This window comes from Alligator mississippiensis, chromosome 2, assembly GCF_030867095.1.
Source record: "Alligator mississippiensis isolate rAllMis1 chromosome 2, rAllMis1, whole genome shotgun sequence".
Taxonomy (NCBI): Eukaryota; Metazoa; Chordata; order Crocodylia; family Alligatoridae; genus Alligator; species Alligator mississippiensis.
Window position 1 is genome coordinate 185,948,789 of NC_081825.1, and position 19,088 is coordinate 185,967,876.

Genomic DNA, 19,088 nt, shown 5'->3' on the forward strand with positions numbered 1-19,088 from the left:
TGGATACCACCACAGAGCCCTCTTCTACTCCTGGGCTTCCCTGGATTCCTTGTAGGCCCACCAGCTGTTAGTCCCATGCCTAGGCTGGGCCTTGTTCTAACTAGGCTGAAATCTTCTTCCTGGGACTCAGGACCCCACTTGTCTATAGGAACCTCCTGCCATCCCTGTAGTTCCTTCCTTACAGCCAAGGATTTTTATGAGCAGCAGCTCAGCTGGATGTTGTTGCTCCTTCAGATGCTTACAGTACACTGCTGCCTCAGCCCAGAGAGCCAGGATCTAAAACGGCCACCTCATGAGGGCTGGCCTGCACTTGCCAGCTGCCTGCTCTCAGGCGTTAAAGTGACAGAGCACTGAAGGAATCTCCCTGCTGCTCACCATGCAAGCTGCTCTGTAGCCTGCAGCAGCACACTACATGGCAAGTCCCCTGATTGTGCTCTGCCTCAGTATCCAACCTCACACATGCATATTACTTTTCCTGGTAAATGCCTCTCGTCAGTCCACCCTGCTACACTCCCACAACTCAGGTGGACTCCAAAGCTTATTTTTGAAGAGGTACAAAGGGTTCTAATTTATCCTTGGAGAAACAGCACAGATTCTGGCATCCAGATTCTGATACCCTTGCTTATGGGCTATATCTCAACTAGAAAAAATCCTAGGAGACAACCTAAAGTTCACCAGGACTAGCAAATATATGGTTAACGGGCAATATACCCTGAGTACATGGCATTAATTTAGATTTTTTTTTTAAACACAATTTCTTTCTTCATCTCCTCATGGCCTTTTTATATAGTGCTGTATTGAACCATCACTTCAGTATGATTCCCCAGTAATAATAATGAGATCTGGCCTTTAAACTGGTTTAATTTATACATTGAATTGTCTGGGTAAAGCTGTATGCTGAACCAGCAAAAATTGGGCTTAGCTTTCTCTTTGAATTTGGTCCTCTATGCCTACTTCCAAATGATTCCAGCCTGATTATAGAGTGTGCTTTGTATTGTGTGTATATTGTTAAATGGTTAACATCCAAGGGCCACATTTATCCTTGGAGTAACTCCACTGACTTCAATACCTAGAGGAAACTTGGATGGCTTTGCTGGATTTGCTGGCAACATTTTTCCATATTTTAACCCTCATGCCTCTTTGAAAGACATAACTGCTGCTACAGTATAGGTCATTCTACAGACAAAACATTTTTTGTTAGAGATTATTGTAAAATTCAACTTACAGGTAATGAAATGAACAGGATTCAAGGTCCCAATTTTTCAGTCTTCTGTTTTTTGTGAAAATGCTCTGTGTAGGAAAAGAAGTCTTAACAAAGGACTCTACTATTTATATTTAGAAATGTAAGTAGGTTTATAAAAATGTTCAGTCTTTCACTTAGCTATGCTTTCTGTTAAAACAGCCATTGACTTAAATAAGCACAATAAAACCAACACTGAGTACTTCAGAAAATTGAAATGCAATGATGATTCAAAAGCTACAGTCAAATATGACTCACATCATTCATTTATGGGAATGTTTAAGACTTATACTTGTCAGATAAAAAGATGTAATATGCTTTTCTTTGTTTTGCTAAGGACTTTTGCCCCAATAACCCTAATGATGGCACCTTCCGAATTGTAACTCAGAACAATGCATGTGGAAAATCAATGTCCATCTGCTCCATGAAGATCACATTGATTCTTGAGGTGTGTCCAAAATCAGTTTTAACTCTGAATTATGTTGGGGGCAGGGTGGTGGCTGGTTAGATGGGATATAGGTAGGAACTTGTCAAGTTCATGGCAGAAGTGGGGTGCACTGTGGGTCCTTTAATCTTGCAGGTTCCCTCGCAGCCTCCCCCCACTGATTGGTGGAGGGGCCCCACTTGCAGCTTGCACTTGATTAGCAGGGAAGCAAAAACTACGGTTTTAAATATGGCATCGTTTTTGCCTCCTGCCACTGATTGGATGAGGGGCCCTGGATGGCCCTGCTGTTTGCTGCTGGCTGGCAGGGAGGCAAAAATGGTGCCATGTTTAAAATTGCTGTTTTAGCTTCACTGGTGATCAGGAGGGAGTGGCAGGGTCCTCTACTAATCAGCAGTGGAGGACAACGGGTACTGCTACCATGACGTAGCAGGGAAATCTAAGTGTGAGCCACCTGTATGGCATAGTATGGGCAGTTACTCCACTGTGTTTTAGTATTTCCAAAAGGAAGAAATAAAGGATGGCACAGTAACAACATTGCTGTATGGTGATGTGTAGATACACTCAGTTTGTAGGTGGGGTAATCAAACCAGGAAGCTTGCACTAGAGATTTCTTTGTTGAAACCAAAAAAGCCAGAAAAACAGAAATATGTGAGATGAGGCAGCATTTAGAACTGGTCAGAATGGCCAAGGATTGGCATTTAAGTGGAGTAAGCGAAGGAGACAGCAGCCCATAATAAAAGAATCAATTTATAGGGATTTAGGGCTGTATGTGGAGGTGGGAGGAATGGTTTTATTCAAGTCTCATGGCTTGAACACAGGGCAGGGGCTGCCAGCCTGTTGTATCCTCGTCACAGAAGGCTCTCTAGCTGCAAAGGAAAGAGCCTCTTCCTCACTGTAGTGTTGTATTTTTTATTCAGTTGTGATTGCATTCTTGTTTTCTTCAGTGCAATCTAATTCCTTGTTCTAGAACAGTGAAATTAGACTCTTGGAGGGGAAAATTCAGGAGATAACCACTGATCTAACAGCTGAAAAGAATTACAAAGTGGATCTCCGAGGAATTTATATTGTGATTGAAACTACCCAGGGAATGACCTTAATGTGGGACCAAAAGACCACAGTGATTGTCCAACTGGCACCATCTTTCCAGGTAGGTAGAAGACTAAGGGTAGAGAGACTGATTCTCAAATTGGGCCTCAGTTTTTAGGAGGAACAATTGTGTGCTAGTGGGCACATTTACATGAAATGCTACATCAAGCATCTACACAAGACTACAATAATGTAGCATTGGTAGGTACAAACTGTTGCCAATGCTACTGCAAGTAGGATTGGAAAGCATCCATGCACTGCTGGGACTGAGCAGTAATGGCGGTTACTGTGCAGTCATTTAGTTAGTAGTAGTTGTTAGTAACAACTGCACAGTCGGGAGCACATGTAGACATGCCCAGTATTAACCTGGACTCCCAAATTTGCTTTTTATCTGCAATACCTTGCTAAAATATTTTTAATCTGAAAATTATACCCTTTAAAAATAGAATGCCATTTTGAAATCCATGCTTTAAAAAAAGAGTGTTTCTCAATCGCTGTAATTAAATCAACTTATTGCATTAGTTAAGTTATTGTGATCACATTGGTACTATGAACTATCCAGAGTGTGAAGGAAAGTGTCATGGCGGGGTCCTCCAGGAGGGCTTTGATCTCCTTAAGGCCCCCTCTTCCGTGCCAAGTCGGCCCAAGGGCACCCTTGGTTTCTCGCCCGCCACGTCTTTGCTGTTAGATAAGGTTAGGAGGCTGCCTCACGTCTTCTTGGACATGGTTCACTGTGACCTCTGTCCCCTTGGACCCCCGGACCCCTCGTGGGTCTTGTCCTGCAAATGGGTGCTCTGGGCACCCTAGCCTTATGGGCTATGCGTGGCTCCAACCACCCCTGATACCACACCCCAAGCCTCGCAGTTGGACTAGACATTGGTCTGTTGAATACACTCACCCGCTCTCTGGGGCCTCCTCTGTACTGCCACCCGCTCTCTGGGGCCTCCCCTGTACTGCCGCCTGGTCTTAGGACTCTCTGTGCCCACTCTGGGTCTTCTCTAGAATACCGCCTCTCTCTTGGGGCTCTCTCTCCAATGCTGCCCTTTTCCTAGGGCTCTCTGCGCCCACTCTGGGCCTTCTCTGTAGTGTCACCCCTCTCAGGGTCCTTCTAGATAAAGCCGCCCCTCTCCTGGGGACTTCTGTGCCCACCCTGGGACTTCTCAGGTCAAGCCACCTGTCTCTCGGGCCCACCGCACTGCTACCCCCTTTCTCCAGGGCTCACCACACTATTACCCCCTCTCTCCGGGGTTTACCACAGTGCTCCACCATTCTCCGGGGTTCACTGCAGTACTATGCCCTTCCTCAGGGGCTCGCCACACCCGCACTGGGGCTTCTCAGTAGTACCCCCTCTCTGGGGCTTGCCACACCTGTACTGGGGCTTCCTAATAATGTTGCCCCCTCTCTGGGGCTTGCCACACCCGCACTGGGGCTTCTCAATAACTGCCCCTGCAATAACGCACTGGGGCTGGGGTGTATGCACCCCAGGTGCTGCGCCCGCTGGCGCTGGGATCCCCATGCTACACTGGGTCCTACATGAGTATGCTGCGCCCTCACTGGCACTGGGGCCCCCACACCACTGTGGGTCCCTATGAGGCCTCCTCCAACCCCTAATAGCCTCCCCAAACCACCGGTGTAATACATAACAACCACAACGCAAAACACAAGCCCCTAGGCTATAACATAACTATAAGCCGCCTGGCTATAACCACATTGCTCAGACATCTTAGAGCTGCCTTCTTTTATCTGGCTTGAGCTGTACCTGCGGTTCCCGCATCTTAACTCCAGAAGCTCCTGCTCCTGCCCCTCTGGCTGCTGGCAGGGAACTGCCAGCCTGGCCTCAGCCCTGGGCTTTATGAGGGCCAGGCCCTGCCCCTTCCAGTCAGCTGACCTCCTGGTTGCCCCAGGCAACCCATAACTGTGCTCCTTATTTCCTGCCAGGGCTCTCTCTCCCTGGCAGTTTCCTCTCTCTAGGAGCAGGGCACCAAGGTGCCCTGCGACAGAAAGCTAGAACAGATTTTAATGCAATAGGGCTTATTGGGCTTTATCTTGTCCCTTATACCACAATTCTTCCAAGGTGTGCACTGCAAGATAAAGAGCAATAAGGGTTGTTTGGAATTTGCAGAGATTTGGAAGTCATTTACTTTTTTCAGTATAGATTTGATGGAAAAGCAGACCATATCTGAGAACAGGAGGGGCAGCAGGAGAGGTCAGTACTTAATTATAATTTATATCTATTCCATAGGGCAAGGTCTGTGGTCTATGTGGAGACTTTGACAGCCGCTCAATGAATGACTTTACCACCAGAGGGCAGTCAGTGGAGATGAATGTGCAGGAGTTTGGGAATAGCTGGAAAGTTACTAGTACCTGCACTAATATAAATGTGACTGACCCATGTGCTGATCGGCCTTTCAAGGCTATGCTGGGACAAAAACACTGCAGCATTATTAAGAGTGATATCTTTAGAACTTGCCACAGTAAGGTAATTTCACTCTCTTATTAACTTTAGAGACTTTTCACTTCATAAGGATTCAGTAAATTTAGACCCAGATCCTACTGACTGGGAAGGAAGTTTCATAGACACCCAGGAGAACCCACATCATGATTAAATTAATTCAGCAAAATAGAATGAAGATAGTCAAAGACCCAGAAAATAATTCTTACTGAGGGAAAAAATACCAATTAGCTGAAAACCTTAAAGATAATGTAACCTAGCATAGCCTAAGAATTCTCAGAAAAAATCATCTACATTAACAAGAGGTGGGAGTTAAGATGGCCTTAATTTGGCTTAGTTTAGATCCAGACTGAATTAATCTAAACTAGGGGTTGGTAACTTTGTACTAATGGTGGGGAAAAATTAACAAAGTGTGGTCCTATGGCAGGCCAGACTACAGTTCCCAGCATGCTCCCAGCTCCTCTGGGGTTCTGGTTCCCCCTTCAGTGGGAAGTAAGGTGGGGTGGGGGGGAAGGGCTGAGGCCATGCAAGTCTCACAGACATGTGTCTTGGAAACTCTGCATGGTCCTAAGCAGCTCTGACTTGCCTGGGCTAGGTCTCCTGGGTGCTCCCGTTGCCCAGCCAGACTAGGAAAGTGTGGGCAGTGGACCAGGCTGTGGAGGGGGATGGGGGAGGCAGTGGAGAGTCCGTACACAGTAGCAGGCACAGGGTGACACCTGGGACCTGGGATTTTTTGGTGTGCTTGGCAAGCTGGATAAAATCCCTTCACAGCCAAATCCTCCCCGCAGGCCATAGGTTTCCAAACCCTGATCTAAACCAAATTAAGGCCATTGAAATTATGACTGAAAATATATCCACATAAAGGTTTAAAATAGTTTAATTAATGATGTTCATAAATTATTTCACCCTAATTTTCCCAAGTATCCCTGAGTAAACATGTCCAAAGACACAAGCAAAATCCAGCCTTGTTCCACTCAGTGGTGTCAGGATTTTGTTTTATATACTTTGAAGTGCTACAGACATTTGGAGGATTCCTGCCCTATTCAGTCCTATCCTGCACAGCTGAAATTCTAATGGCACATTCAGCACCTTTATCCTGATTATGTCAAAGAATATGGCACTGAATGGCAGATTACTGGGACCTTTTGTCTCAGCTAAGATAGTTCTGAGAAGGAAGAGCTGTTATAACAGAGTCTTTGTTATCTTACTAGGTTGACCCAATTCCATTTTACGAGTCTTGTGTCTTTGACTTTTGTGGCTGCGACAGTGCAGGAGACTGTGAATGCTTCTGTACGACAGTTGCTGCTTATTCAAGAAGTTGCAGTAGAGTTGGTGTCTGTATTGACTGGAGGAGTCCTACCATTTGTCGTAAGTACTCACTATGAAAATCATAGGGCATTTTTACAAGTGCTCCAGGGAGGGGAGGGAGGGGACATTTTAATTAGAAAAGCTGTCAGGAGCTACTCTAATGAAAACACAGCATCTCGTGTGTTCAGCATCCCACATTTCAAAATGGTGACAGGGGCACTTTAACTAAAGCTTGTTCAATGAGTTTAGTGAAAGCACACATTCCCCCCCCCCCCCCCCCCCGACATTTTGAAATACAAGGATACAGAATACATGAGATGCTGCAGCACGCTGGAGCGTTCTGATTAGAACACTTGATTAATTGAGTCTGCTCTGACACGTTCTAATAAGAACATGGAGGGACTTGTGCATAGATACCCATAGAATCATAGAAACTTAGGGTGGGAAGGGACCTCAGGAGGTCATCTAATCCAACCCCTTCTCAAAGTAATACCATTCTAAACTATCATCCCAGCCAAGATTTTGTCTGCCAAGGTCTTAAAAACCTCCAAGGATGGAGATTCCACAATCTCTCTGGGTTGCATGTTCCAGTGTTTGACTCATGAGAAAATTTTTCCTAATATCTAACCTAAACTTCCCTTTCTGCAACTTGAGACCATTGCTCCTTGCTTTGTCATCTGCCACCACTGAGAACAGTATAGCTGTATCCTCTTTGTAACCACCCTTCACGTAATTGATTAGATCCCCCCTCAGTCTTCTCTTCTCCAAACTAAATAAGCCCAGTGCCCTCAGCCTCTCCTCAGAAGTCATGTGCCTCAGCCCATGCACATTATGAAGCAGTTTGCATGCAGACAAGCATATTTAAGATAAGTAGGGCTGTGGGAAGCTTCGGTCCCTGATTTGATTCAGTGGAGATTCGGCCCGATTCAGTGGCCGAATCTGAATTGAATCAGAAGACCCTTTAATCTCTCTGAATCGATTTGGAGAGATTTGGAAACATTCAGAGATTTGGACATAGACACAGCTTCAAATGTTTTTTCTACATACTTCTAGGTAGCAGGTAGTTCGCGATGCTGGGGTGCATGGAGCATCCCACAGAAGCATGGGAGGCTCCCCAGCACGGTCAGCAGCAGACCCAGAAGCAGACCAGAAGTACTTCTGGTCCGCTTCCAGGTCCACTGGGGAGTGCAGTGGGCATTATTGTGCCCCCCCCCGGCTCAGTGACTGGTGCCTCCTGGGTCTGAGGGGGGCATCTGGGGTCCCCCTGCAGCCAATTGCTGAGCTGTGTGTGCCCCCCCCCCCACACTCCCCAACAGACCCAGAAGTGGACCAGAATTACTTCTAGTCCACTTCCAGGTTCACTGTTGGGCACGTGAGCCCCCCTGTGCGCCTGTGGGATGCTCCATCTGCCCCAGCATCAGCGATCATGAGCCACGCTGGTACTTTAAGGTACATAGAAAAAACTTTTAAAGGTGTGTCTGTGTCTGAATCACTGATTCTCCGAAATAGCATCGAATCTTCAGATTCAGATTTGGCCGAATCGAATCACAGACAGTGATCTGAATCAATGAATCAAATCCCTGTCCCTGATTCAGGCTGAATCCAAATCCAAATCAAATAGGGCCCGCTTCACACATCCCTAATAAGAAGGGTAAAATCCTAACTTCTGTACAGGTTCATGACTAAGAATCCTTCAGCTTTTAAGAATTAGAACATTAGAGCAAGTTTCAGTGACCTGAGGTTTGGCATTTTATCCTTATCTTCCAGCTGTGTTCTGTGATTACTACAATCCTCCTGACAAACGTGAATGGTATTATAAGCCCTGTGGAGCCACTTGTCTAAAGACCTGCAGAAATCCACAGGGAAAATGTGGTAACACCATGTATAGTTTGGAAGGTAATTCTTATCTGACTTTGATGGACTCTTGTGGGGTCTAAGCTAAGCCACACTTGTCTTACGTAATAGAGTTTCTCTCTTCTTTTGGAAGACTGTTCAAGTAATTGCATTGATTTCATGATGTGCAAGTCTAGGTAAAAATAGTCTGATTATTTGGCTGCAGGGGACCCCCGGGTCTTGCAGCAATAGAGTATCATTAATACTATATTTGCAACAATAGACATAATTCATATTAAGGAAAATAAAAAGGAGAGGATAAATGATCTGTGTATGTAGATCCCCACTGGTATCCATGAAGACAGAAACCTATCTTTTTAAAGATATTTTAAAAGGGTTCTGTCTTTAGTCTGCGCTAAGCTGACAAGCAATTCTTTCCTTCTGTTCATGTTCCAGGCTGTTACCCAGAATGCAGCCCTGACAAACCATATTTTGATGAGGAACAGAGGGAGTGTGTCTCTCTGCTCAACTGCATGTCTTGGTAGGTCAATGGATGGTAAGAGGGACTATATAAGGTCTATCTATTAGCCAGGTACTATGTTGCCTCAGCTAGTAGGGAAACTTTACATCTTGAGTTCTCATCAAAGGCCTAACAGAATGTGGTTTTTTTCAGTTGGGTAGAACTGTGACTTATTTTGGCTATGCTCTGGTGATCTCCTTCATTGGAGGTTGTCAAGAAGAGGATGATATAGGACTTTTTCTGGGATAATGCACAAGTAGTACACTCTGTATTTGTGCAGGGGGTTGGACTAGATGACCATTGCGGTTCCTTCCGATCCTATGATTGTATCTAGGGCAATAAAACATCAATTATATTTGTTTACTGTTTGTCCACAGCAACCTTGAAGAAGAATTGTGTGCAGAAGACAGCAAAGGTAACTTTCATCATTAATTGTACTATGATCACAACAAATGGCCTCAGAGTGCTAGGCACTGGATATGCATATAGGATATGTCTATGCAGCAGTTACAGATGTGATTGCTGTGCAGTTTAGTCATAGCAAAGCTAACGTTAAACTGCAGCAGCATGGAACTCAGCACAGGTTAACTGCCTGAGTGATTAGTTAGCTTCTCAGGGAGGTTTTGCAGCTTATGCTGAGTTCCATAGTTCTTGAGGTACCCTGCTTGCATGACCGAAACAGGATAGGATAAAACTCACTTGGGTGTATCTACACAGTGACTTCAGTATAGTCATACACCTCAGTGGGCATGTCTACATGTGCATTAAGGTGCTTTTTGTAATGCATGTTAAATTTAGTATCTCCAATGTGAGGTCCTAAAGAAATGTGCATTAGGCTGCCTTAATGTGCAGTAATGAATGCACGTGGTTTTTAAGTGGTGTGTAATGTGCAGTAACCTATTTTACTGTGCATTAGCATAATTACACATTTTTAATGTGATGCTTTAATACTCCATAAAATAGTCTACTGTACATTAAAGCGCATATGTAGACATACCCAGTTCCTGGCAGCTTTTGCCTTGAAGAGTTTATAGACTAAATAGACAGGCTAGGAGCAGACATTACATTTGTCTCTGGACAAGTTGTGCTTATGTTTGTCCTGGAATAGAAAATCGATTCAATGATGCATTCCCAGGATAATTTTTCAGAGGTACTTTGTGATGTCTTGGGATAAACTGTTAGTATATTTTATCTTATAAACTTTTTTAGGATTTATCCAGGAACAATGGCCTTGGATGTCAGATTGATTGCACTTTGTCCTAGGATAAAATGGCTTATCCCAGCACAAATGCAGTGTCTGATTGTAGTCACAGAGGCATACATTGACTTGACTGATATATCATACATGTTTTGTGAAAGTGTGGGAATAAAACCTATGTCTCAGAAACGTCAGTCTAGTATTCTATGCCCTGGACCATTTTGCTTCCCTGAGCACGTGTTTGCTGAAGCTGTGAGGGCCTCTTCAAATACAGTGACTTGGCATTACTAGTTAAATCATCAGTTGATGGAGTTTAGGATTCAGTAGACTCCTAGATGGCTACTGTGACATCTAGAGGCTCACTAAGACAAAGGGAAGTTCCAAACACAGCTCCTGTTTCTGGAAATACCTGTTGTATTCAGGGTTGGGTTAGAAGAGCATTTGTATGCCACTTATAACTCTGTGCCTTCCAGTGATTCCTTTTATACAAGTTGACTCTTAAAGGAGCCACTCAAGCCAGTTTTGCACTGCCAGTGGGCCCTTGGTTCTAGCACAGAATGAAGTTTGGAATCTAAATGCAATTCTGCAACTAGAATTGGGATAGGGCTGTGCAAAGCTTTGGTTGCTGATTAGATTCAGAGGAGATTCAGCCCAATTTGGTAGCCGAATCTCTGAATCCAAATCAAATCAGGAGACCAATAAAAAGGTCCAAATTGATTCAAAGCTCTCCAAATTGATTCAGAAAAGATTTGGAGAGCTTTGGAAATTTTGCTGGTAAGTAGGGAGGAGGAGTGGGGCTGGAGAAGGGGAGGGGACCATGGGGGGCCCCACAAGGCCCCATCCCCTTCCTGCTCCCCCAAGCCCCCCGAGCATTCCCTGATCCCCACCTGCTCTCCCAGCCCCTCCATGGCCCCACCTGGCCCCAGCTCCTGGTGCTTTTTTTTTTTTTTTTAAAAAGACCCAGGAGCTGGGGCTGGGTAGGGCAGCCATGGTGGGGGGGGGACTGGGAGAGCAGGCGGGGGCTGGGGGTCTGTGGCAGAGCCCCCCACACAGCGTGGGGCAATGGGGTGCAGCGAGAATTCCCCCCCCCCACCCCACCTGGCAGCAGCCAGTGTGGGGGCTTATTTTTTTTAAAGAGCCGGGAGTTGGGGCCAGGTCGGGCAGCCATTGATGGGGCTGGGAGAGCAGGCCGGGGATGAGGCCTGTCTGATTCGGAGATTCAGCCAATTCAGCAGTGGCCAAATCTCCAAATCAGATTTAGTTGAATCGATTTGGGACAGTGATTCAAATCACTGAATCGAATCACTGTCCCCCGAATTGGCCAAATCCAAAGAGAATACTAGCCGCTTCGTACAGGCATAAATTGGGATGAGCTCTGCACCTATCGTGGCATATGCAGAAGCCACATCACAGTTGAGCATCTTTTATCTTAGAGTTGATAGTTTGGGGAAGAATTATATCTAATTCAGAGTTATCTTTTATATCTGTTCATAATCATGTGTTTCCTTCTTTCACCGCATTTCCTTCTCATTGTGTCAGACTGCCTCTGCTGCTACCATGAGAAGACCTACACCTTAAATGCAAATATCTACAATAAAACAGAATGGGGGAGATGCAGAACAGCTGTTTGTGGTCCTAATGGAAAGATCATTAGAACATTCATCCCTTGTGAAGTACTGCCTACAACACTACCTGCTATAGAAATGTCAGGTACTAGATTTATATGAGATCTGTTGTCTTATACTTAGTATAAAAAAAAACCCCTTGCAATTGTGACAAGATTCGTCCTCCTTAAAAAAGGCCTTTTGTACAATAATTGTACAGGGCTATGGTCAACACATAATGCAGGAGGGTACAAATTTGAGACATGATGTCAGGTTCTCTGGTCTACAGAACTGAAGAACTAAAGAGACAGAGGCAAAGGTACCTCTATGATATTTTTACAGAACCCCAGTCCTAGGAATCTGGCAAGTTCCCAGTACAATTCAGATAGGGGTATTTATGCCAGCTGCAAACAGTTCCAAATATTTCATGGCTCTAGTGCCACCTTTTTATTCTGAACCTTGTTTTTCTGATATACTTCTCACCTCCTGTAATACTGTCAGGCAATTTCCAGTAGATCACAGTAGCATAGAAATGTATCACTAGCTGTCTTGCACTTTGTGAAAAACTCCATATGTAAGGCACACTAGAAAAAACTCCCATCTCACAAGAAACACTAGGGAGGGGAAAATGAAGCTTCTATATGATTTTGTCAAGGGCTGGTTAATGTTCTGAAAACCAGACTAGCAATGAGAAAATGCAGGGAGGAAAGTAAATATGTTATTCCTCCTTCAATTCAATGAATTATACTTAAATCAGTAACAAAAGATACACTGTAGGGCTGTGCGAGGATTCGGATCCGGAGAAGCTTTGGACGCTTTGGTGTCTGAAGCAGCACATCCAGGTTGAAGTGCTGGCTTTGTCAGGCTTTCCAAGGCGGTTTGGAGCTTCCAAAGTGCTTTGGAAAAGCTTTGGAACCACCTCAGAGATCTGGCCATAGGATATAATGGGGAATCAATGAAATATCTATAACTTTTGTTGTTTTTTGTCTGATTTGGATGAAATTTGCAGGGATTCTATCCTCTGCTGAGAGCATAAAGTCTGCCAAGCTTCAAGAGCATTGATACGTGGGGTTGGGGGGGACTGCACCTTAAATTCTTGAAAGCAAAACTTGTGTCATGTCTATGTGTTACAACACAGGGGGGTGAAAACTGCAGGGGTGGTGGCCCCTGGTGAGGCCACAAAGCCTGCCATGTTTCAAGAGGATCAGTGCAGGGTTTGGGGGGAACTACACCTCAAGCTGCTGACAAGCAAAACACGTGACATAGATGACCCCGTGTGTGTTAAGGTGCAGTAGGCTGAAGACTGCAGGGGTGGTGGCCCCTCATCAGGCCATGAAGTCTGCCAAGTTTCAAGGAGATAAGTACAGGTGTTTGGGGGAAACTGCACCTCAAGCTGCAGACAAGCAAAACTCGTGACATGGGTGACACTGTGTGTGTTAAGGTGCAGCAGGATGAAAGCAGCAGGGATGGTAGCCCCTGCTGTGGCCATGAAGCCTGACAGCTGTCAAGGAGATAGTTGCAGGGGGGGTTTGGGACCCTGCACCTCTGGCTGCTGACAGGCAAAACTTGTGACATGGGTGCTTGTGCTACTATGTCTGTCTTGGGGTGGGGGAGTGGGGGTGGAACTACTGCAGGCCTGGCTGCTAAGCTACTGTGTTACCAATCAATCATGATTCACTCAGGGACCAGCTCAATACACAGTTGCTAGCTAATGTAACCAGTTAATTAGTAACAATTAACACCTACAAAACCACAGACAAAGGAGAGGAAAGAATCAATACAGAAAATCAACTGCCTCAAGGCAGAGACAGTCAGTTGCACAAGCACCCATGTCATGAGTTTTGCCTGTTAGCAGCTTGAAAACCCCTGCACCCATCTTCTTGAAGCTTGACAGGCTTTGTGGCCTCACCAGGGGCTACCACCCCTGCAATTTTCATCCACTGTGGTGTAACACATACACGTGACATGAGAGGCTACCACCCCTGCAAGTTTCATTCAAATTGGACAAAAAAACCACAAAGTTATAGATATTTCATTGATTCTCCATTATACCCTATGGCCGGATCTCCTAGGCAGCTCTAAAGCTTTGGAGCCACTTTGGCCGGATCAAAGCGGGAACCCGGTCTGGAGATCCAGATCGGATCCCTGGCATCTGAAGCAGCTGGATCCAAAGCCAGACCGAATAGCTGCCTACTCACACAGGCCTAATACACTGGGAAAAGCTTAGCTGCATTGCTTAAGTGTTTTGGAAAACACATTTGAAATGCTGGACAAAGTGCTTAAAAGCCTTTTGCTGTATCTTATTTGTGATGATAACTGTGCCAGGATGCACAATAGGATAATACTTAAGAAAGGAGAAGTTCCAAGACAAAATATGAAGCACTGTGGTGAAATATGATCTGAATAAAGTGCATCTATTCAACTCAGCAGGGTCCACACCTACAGGGGTCCAGAAACCAGGCAATAGTTCTCCAAAGACACGGAAGTCAGGTAGGATTCAAGAACATGGGAAAGAGCAAACAGGGATGGGGAGAGTGGGAAGAGGGATGTTTTTGTTTGTTTGTTGTTTTATTTTTTAAGAAAAAGAAAAGGGGGACCCAAGGAATGGAAAGCTAATGAATTTTATTTCCCTTTATAAGTCTACAGCTTTTTCAAATTATGGGAATGATATAGAATGTTATAAATGACAAGGGGAATTTAATGTAGCACTTTCAGATCCAAAATATGGGAGCAAAATATCACCTACTTTCAATTGTTATATGAACAGGAACGACTACAGTAATGCCTCTTACAACATCAGCACCTGCAATACCTGTCCCATGCTTCTGCAATGTAAATGGGGAGCTGATTGCTATAGGTAAGAAGCAATGTAATTGTTTTCATCCAGATAAATTCAGTTTTTTCTGTGACTAAACTGTGAATGTTTTGCAGAACACTTACCAGTAAGGAGGTACTTATTTTTCAGATACTGTACCTTCATAATAATAATTCTTTGATTTTTTTTCAGAGACACCTATTCTCCTGAATCTGTTTTGTGGTTATTCCATGCCCTTAATAGGGCTATCCCACATTATTGAGAGGCCAGTTTCTGCTCTTTGATATGCATATGCAGTTACTAGGAGGATACTTCTTTGTGAGCAGAAGAGATGAATGTTGAATGAGTAACAGCCTTCCCTAGTCTCTGTTGTTGGAATGATGTCAGCCATGGCCAAGCTGGTAGACACAGATTAGTTGCAGATTCTCTATGTATGCCAACTGGACATAGTCACAACTAAGTGTGACTCAGTTCAAGTTAGTAAAATGTGCTGCTCAATCTGTAGCTAGTGTGGGAAGAGTGCTACGCTACAACATGGGAACTGGTAGTTCAAACCAAAGTTCCTGGGAAAGTATGCCAGACTCATGGAATCCTAGCAATTACTTTTCTGGTCTTGCAGGAAGTAACATATCTCAGACAACTAATGCTTCCGATCAGTGTATTTACTCCAAATGTAATGCATCATGCCAGATTGAACAAATCCAGGACAGATGTGTAGGACTAGCGGGAGTGGAATCCCATAGCACCTACACACCTCTTTCAACAACTACAGTGTCTACTTCCCAAATACCTCTTGTGACTGATTGCTTTGATCTTCTTCCTCCAAGAAAGGTGAGTGAGCAAAAATAATGTATCAAAGCACAGATGGGACACAAACGTGATCCCTTAGGGTGATGTGTCTTGGGGCAGGCACCAAACCATATACTCTGGGATCTGGGCAATGGCAAAGCAGATCATTTTTCCATACTACCTGAAACTGCTATATTTCCAGGACCAGGATCTGGCATGCTATAAATGTGAAGTCACAAATTCCCTCTGAAGTAGGTAATACATAGGGCTATGCAAGGCTTTGGACTGTGCTCCGGATCTGGAGAAGCTTCAGATGTTTTGGCATCTGAAGCAGCATGTCCAGATTGAAGTGTAGGTTTCTTTAGACTTTCCAAAACAGTTCAGAGCTTCCAAACCACTTCAGAAAAGCTTCAGAGTCGCTTTGGAGATCCGGCCATAGGGTATAACGGGGAATCAATCAAATATCTATAACTTTGTTGTTTTGTGTCCGATTTGGATGAAACTTGCAGGGGTAACATGTTAATTAGCAAGATTAACACCTACAAAACCACAGACCAAGGAGAGGAAATAATCAATACAGACAATCAACTGCTCCAAGACAGAGACAGTCAGTTGCACAAGCACCCATAATCACGATTTTTTCCTGTCAGCAGCTAGAGGTGCAGGGCCCCAGAACCAAGAAGCCCTGTACCGATCTCCTTGACAGCTGGCAGGCATCATGGCCGCAGCAGGGGCTACCATCCCTGCAGCTTTCACCCTGCTGCGCCTTAACACACACAGTGTCACCCATGTCATGTGTTTTGCTTGTCCACAGCTTGAGGTACAGTTCCCCCCAAATCCCTGCACTGATCTTCTTGAAACTTGGCAGGCTTTGTGGCCTCACCAGGGGCTACCACTTTTGCAGTTTTAACCCCCCTGTAGTGTAAAATATACACATGACATGAGTGTTGCTTTCAAGAATTTGGGGTGCAGTTCCCCCCAAACCCATGCACCAGCTTCTTGAAACTTGGCAGGCTTCGTGCACTTAGCAGCAGCTACCAACCCTACAAGTTTCATCCAAAGCAGACAAAAAACAACAAAGTTATAGGTATTTCATTGATTCCTCATTTTACCCAGATTTCTGAAGAAAGTAGAAGTCAATCAGTAGAATACTGCAAAACCATACAGTAACATAGGACAGGAAGTAAAGACCAGACTATCAACACAAAGCCATTAAAAGGTAGGTGGTATTAGAAGGTAGGTGGGCAGGATGGTATAAGTATTAGGGTTGGAAACCATTCCCTCAGCTGGGATCTTTGATATTCAGGAGTGGTCATGATCTCAATATTGAATCTGATACAGAATTTTTTTATAGTATAGAAATAGGTCTTGAGGCTTCATTGATGGTTTTTGTTGTGAAGTGTTATGAGATTTTCAGAATTAAAAAACAAAAACAAAACCTCAACAGATAGTAAATACTGCCAGGCTAGTTGTATTACTGAGCTGCCTATGCTCTCTGCCAGTAATTTTCAGAGTACTAGTAGGTTCATTTCCCATGCATATTCTCACCTCTTCCTTTTAAATTGTCAACAGTTTAATGAGTCATGGACCTTTGGAAATTGCCAGATTGCCACTTGCTTGGGAGAAGGAAACAATATTAAACTGACCAGTGCGGACTGCCCACTTAGGCAATCAAATCTCTGTGTCAATGGTTTCCCATTCACAAAATACTTTGATGAAACTGGCTGCTGTGAAGTCTTTGAGTGCAAGTGTAAGTAACATGGCAACAAGATTAAAAATTTTGTTAGGTGTTAAAGTGAGCCTCAAGGGAAGTACTGTATTTTACAGTGTACACATCAATATATTGTATAACTCAGCGTACGAGGCACTGGAAGCCCAGGTGGACTTGTAGGGAAGTTGGACTAGGTGCCTTATTGCTTGGGCAGCTGGGCCCAGGGGGTGCCACCACCATAGAGGGAAGGACTGGGTCCCCTCATGCTCAGGGGCTGCCCAGCCTGGTGGCAGCTCACCCGCCAGCTGCTGGTGGGGAGGGGAGGGCAGGGGGCAGGCAGGCTCTGCCAAAAGGAGGATCAGGCTCCTCACTGCTTCTGCCTTAAACAGGTAGGCAGCAGGATACCTGGCACCACCCAGGAAGGGGCTGCGTCACCCCATGTCAGGCAGGGGTGAGTGGGGATGCTAGGGGTGTCAGGCGGGGCTGGGTGCTGCCTGGGCTTCCAGCACCTCCCACACCATTCCCACTGCCTTCTCCCATTGCTGGTGAACTCTGCCACCCTCCTGCCACCCCCCATACTTCCCATGGGGCAAGGTAGCCTCATCCTTGGGAAGTTGGATTGGGCCCACCAGGCATCCTGTGGGCAGCAGTAGCCTGCTGTAGGCAGAAGCAACAAAGGGTCTGATCCTGCTTTTGGCAGAGTCTGCCCACCTCTGCCATCACCAGAGGACAAGCTGCTGCCATTCTGGGCAGCTCCTGAGCTGTGGGGGGGGGGGGGGGGGGCACTCCTTCCCTCTGCAGCAGTGGCATCCCCCAAACTGTCTGTACTCCCAGGGGCCCAATCCAACTTCCCCAGAGCCCACCAGCATGCCACCTCCCTGTGCAGCAGGATGCTGACATAGTGTCCAGTTGAAGTATTGATATGGTGTATAAGTCAAGGTGGAAATTTAAGGGTAAATTTTGGGGGTTCAAACCTCGACTTATACACATAGAAATATGGTACATCCAAATCAGTTCAAATTCTGCTATCCATCATTCTCAGCTTAGTGAGGTCACAATTTGCTTCATATGTAAAGCATGTAAGCTAGGTTGAGTCCTTACTAGAATCAACTGTCTTTAGAAATATGTAGCTTAACACAAGTAACATTCAGAAGATTTTCTAAGGGAGCAAATGCTGTGATGGAAAAAAACTGTCAGAATCAGGGATGTAGCAGAATGGCATGAGAAGAAGGGAGGAAGTGTTGGATATAGAGATGGGACAATGTCTGTAGGTAAAATAAGGTTTGCCATGATGATGTGTGGGATTGCTTAGATGTGGAGATAAATGTGAAGAGGAATAAGAATAATAAATGAGTGGGATAACAAGAGGCTCAGTGGGACAAAGGCGACATAAGGATAGAAAGTGGAAAGGAAAGAAATGGCTATATGCGAGTGAGTTTGGAAAATAGGTTTATAGAAAGTGCTTAGCTATGGGATAAGGGGTATCTATGAGACTGAAATCTTGTCTGCCTTTTTGTAAATGTTTTCTTATGGGCCTATCATAGAAAACATTTTATTTCCATTATGGCATGGGGTACTTCAAAGGAACTGAAAACCTGGACTGTTATAACATTTATTAACCAGAGGTGAAAGGTCACAAGGAACTCGCACTGTAAAGCCAGCCAAAGAAACAGTGTGGGACAAGATGCAACTTTGTCAGTTGGCAGAGAGATTGGCCATTGCTGACTTAAGGCTTATTCATACATTCAGAAACCCTAAAATAAATCAGCCTTTAAGCTTATCTTTGTTTCTAGGTATTTGTAGCGGGTGGGCAAATGAGCATTATATGACCTTCGATGGAACATATTACCATTTCAAAGGGAATTGCTCCTATGTCCTGGTGAAGCCAATCCAGACAGATTCCCCAAACTTCTGGATTCACTTGGACAACTACTACTGCAGTGATGTTGATGGAAACATTTGTTCAATGTCACTCTTCATTTTTTATAATGATTCTGTAGTTCTTCTGACACAAGCAGTAGAGCATGGAAAAGAAGGCAACCTGGTAATACATTTTCTATCACCTTTTAAGATTATTCCCATTTATG

The 19,088-nt window shown here is 44.8% G+C and overlaps 1 protein-coding gene across 1 annotated transcript in view; it reads left to right on the forward strand.

Moving 5' to 3' along the window:
• LOC102568352 (mucin-5B) overlaps positions 1–19,088 on the forward strand; it is an 86,988-nt gene that overhangs the window by 48,336 nt on the left and 19,564 nt on the right. The window contains exons 21-33 of the mRNA XM_019476644.2: positions 1,578–1,688; positions 2,653–2,832; positions 5,014–5,250; positions 6,435–6,591; positions 8,299–8,427; positions 8,821–8,905; positions 9,262–9,299; positions 11,622–11,792; positions 14,117–14,176; positions 14,454–14,543; positions 15,121–15,332; positions 16,863–17,040; positions 18,795–19,045. Of these exons, the coding sequence (XP_019332189.2) occupies positions 1,578–1,688; positions 2,653–2,832; positions 5,014–5,250; positions 6,435–6,591; positions 8,299–8,427; positions 8,821–8,905; positions 9,262–9,299; positions 11,622–11,792; positions 14,117–14,176; positions 14,454–14,543; positions 15,121–15,332; positions 16,863–17,040; positions 18,795–19,045 (1,899 nt within the window). The remainder of the gene's footprint in view (positions 1–1,577; positions 1,689–2,652; positions 2,833–5,013; positions 5,251–6,434; positions 6,592–8,298; positions 8,428–8,820; positions 8,906–9,261; positions 9,300–11,621; positions 11,793–14,116; positions 14,177–14,453; positions 14,544–15,120; positions 15,333–16,862; positions 17,041–18,794; positions 19,046–19,088) is intronic.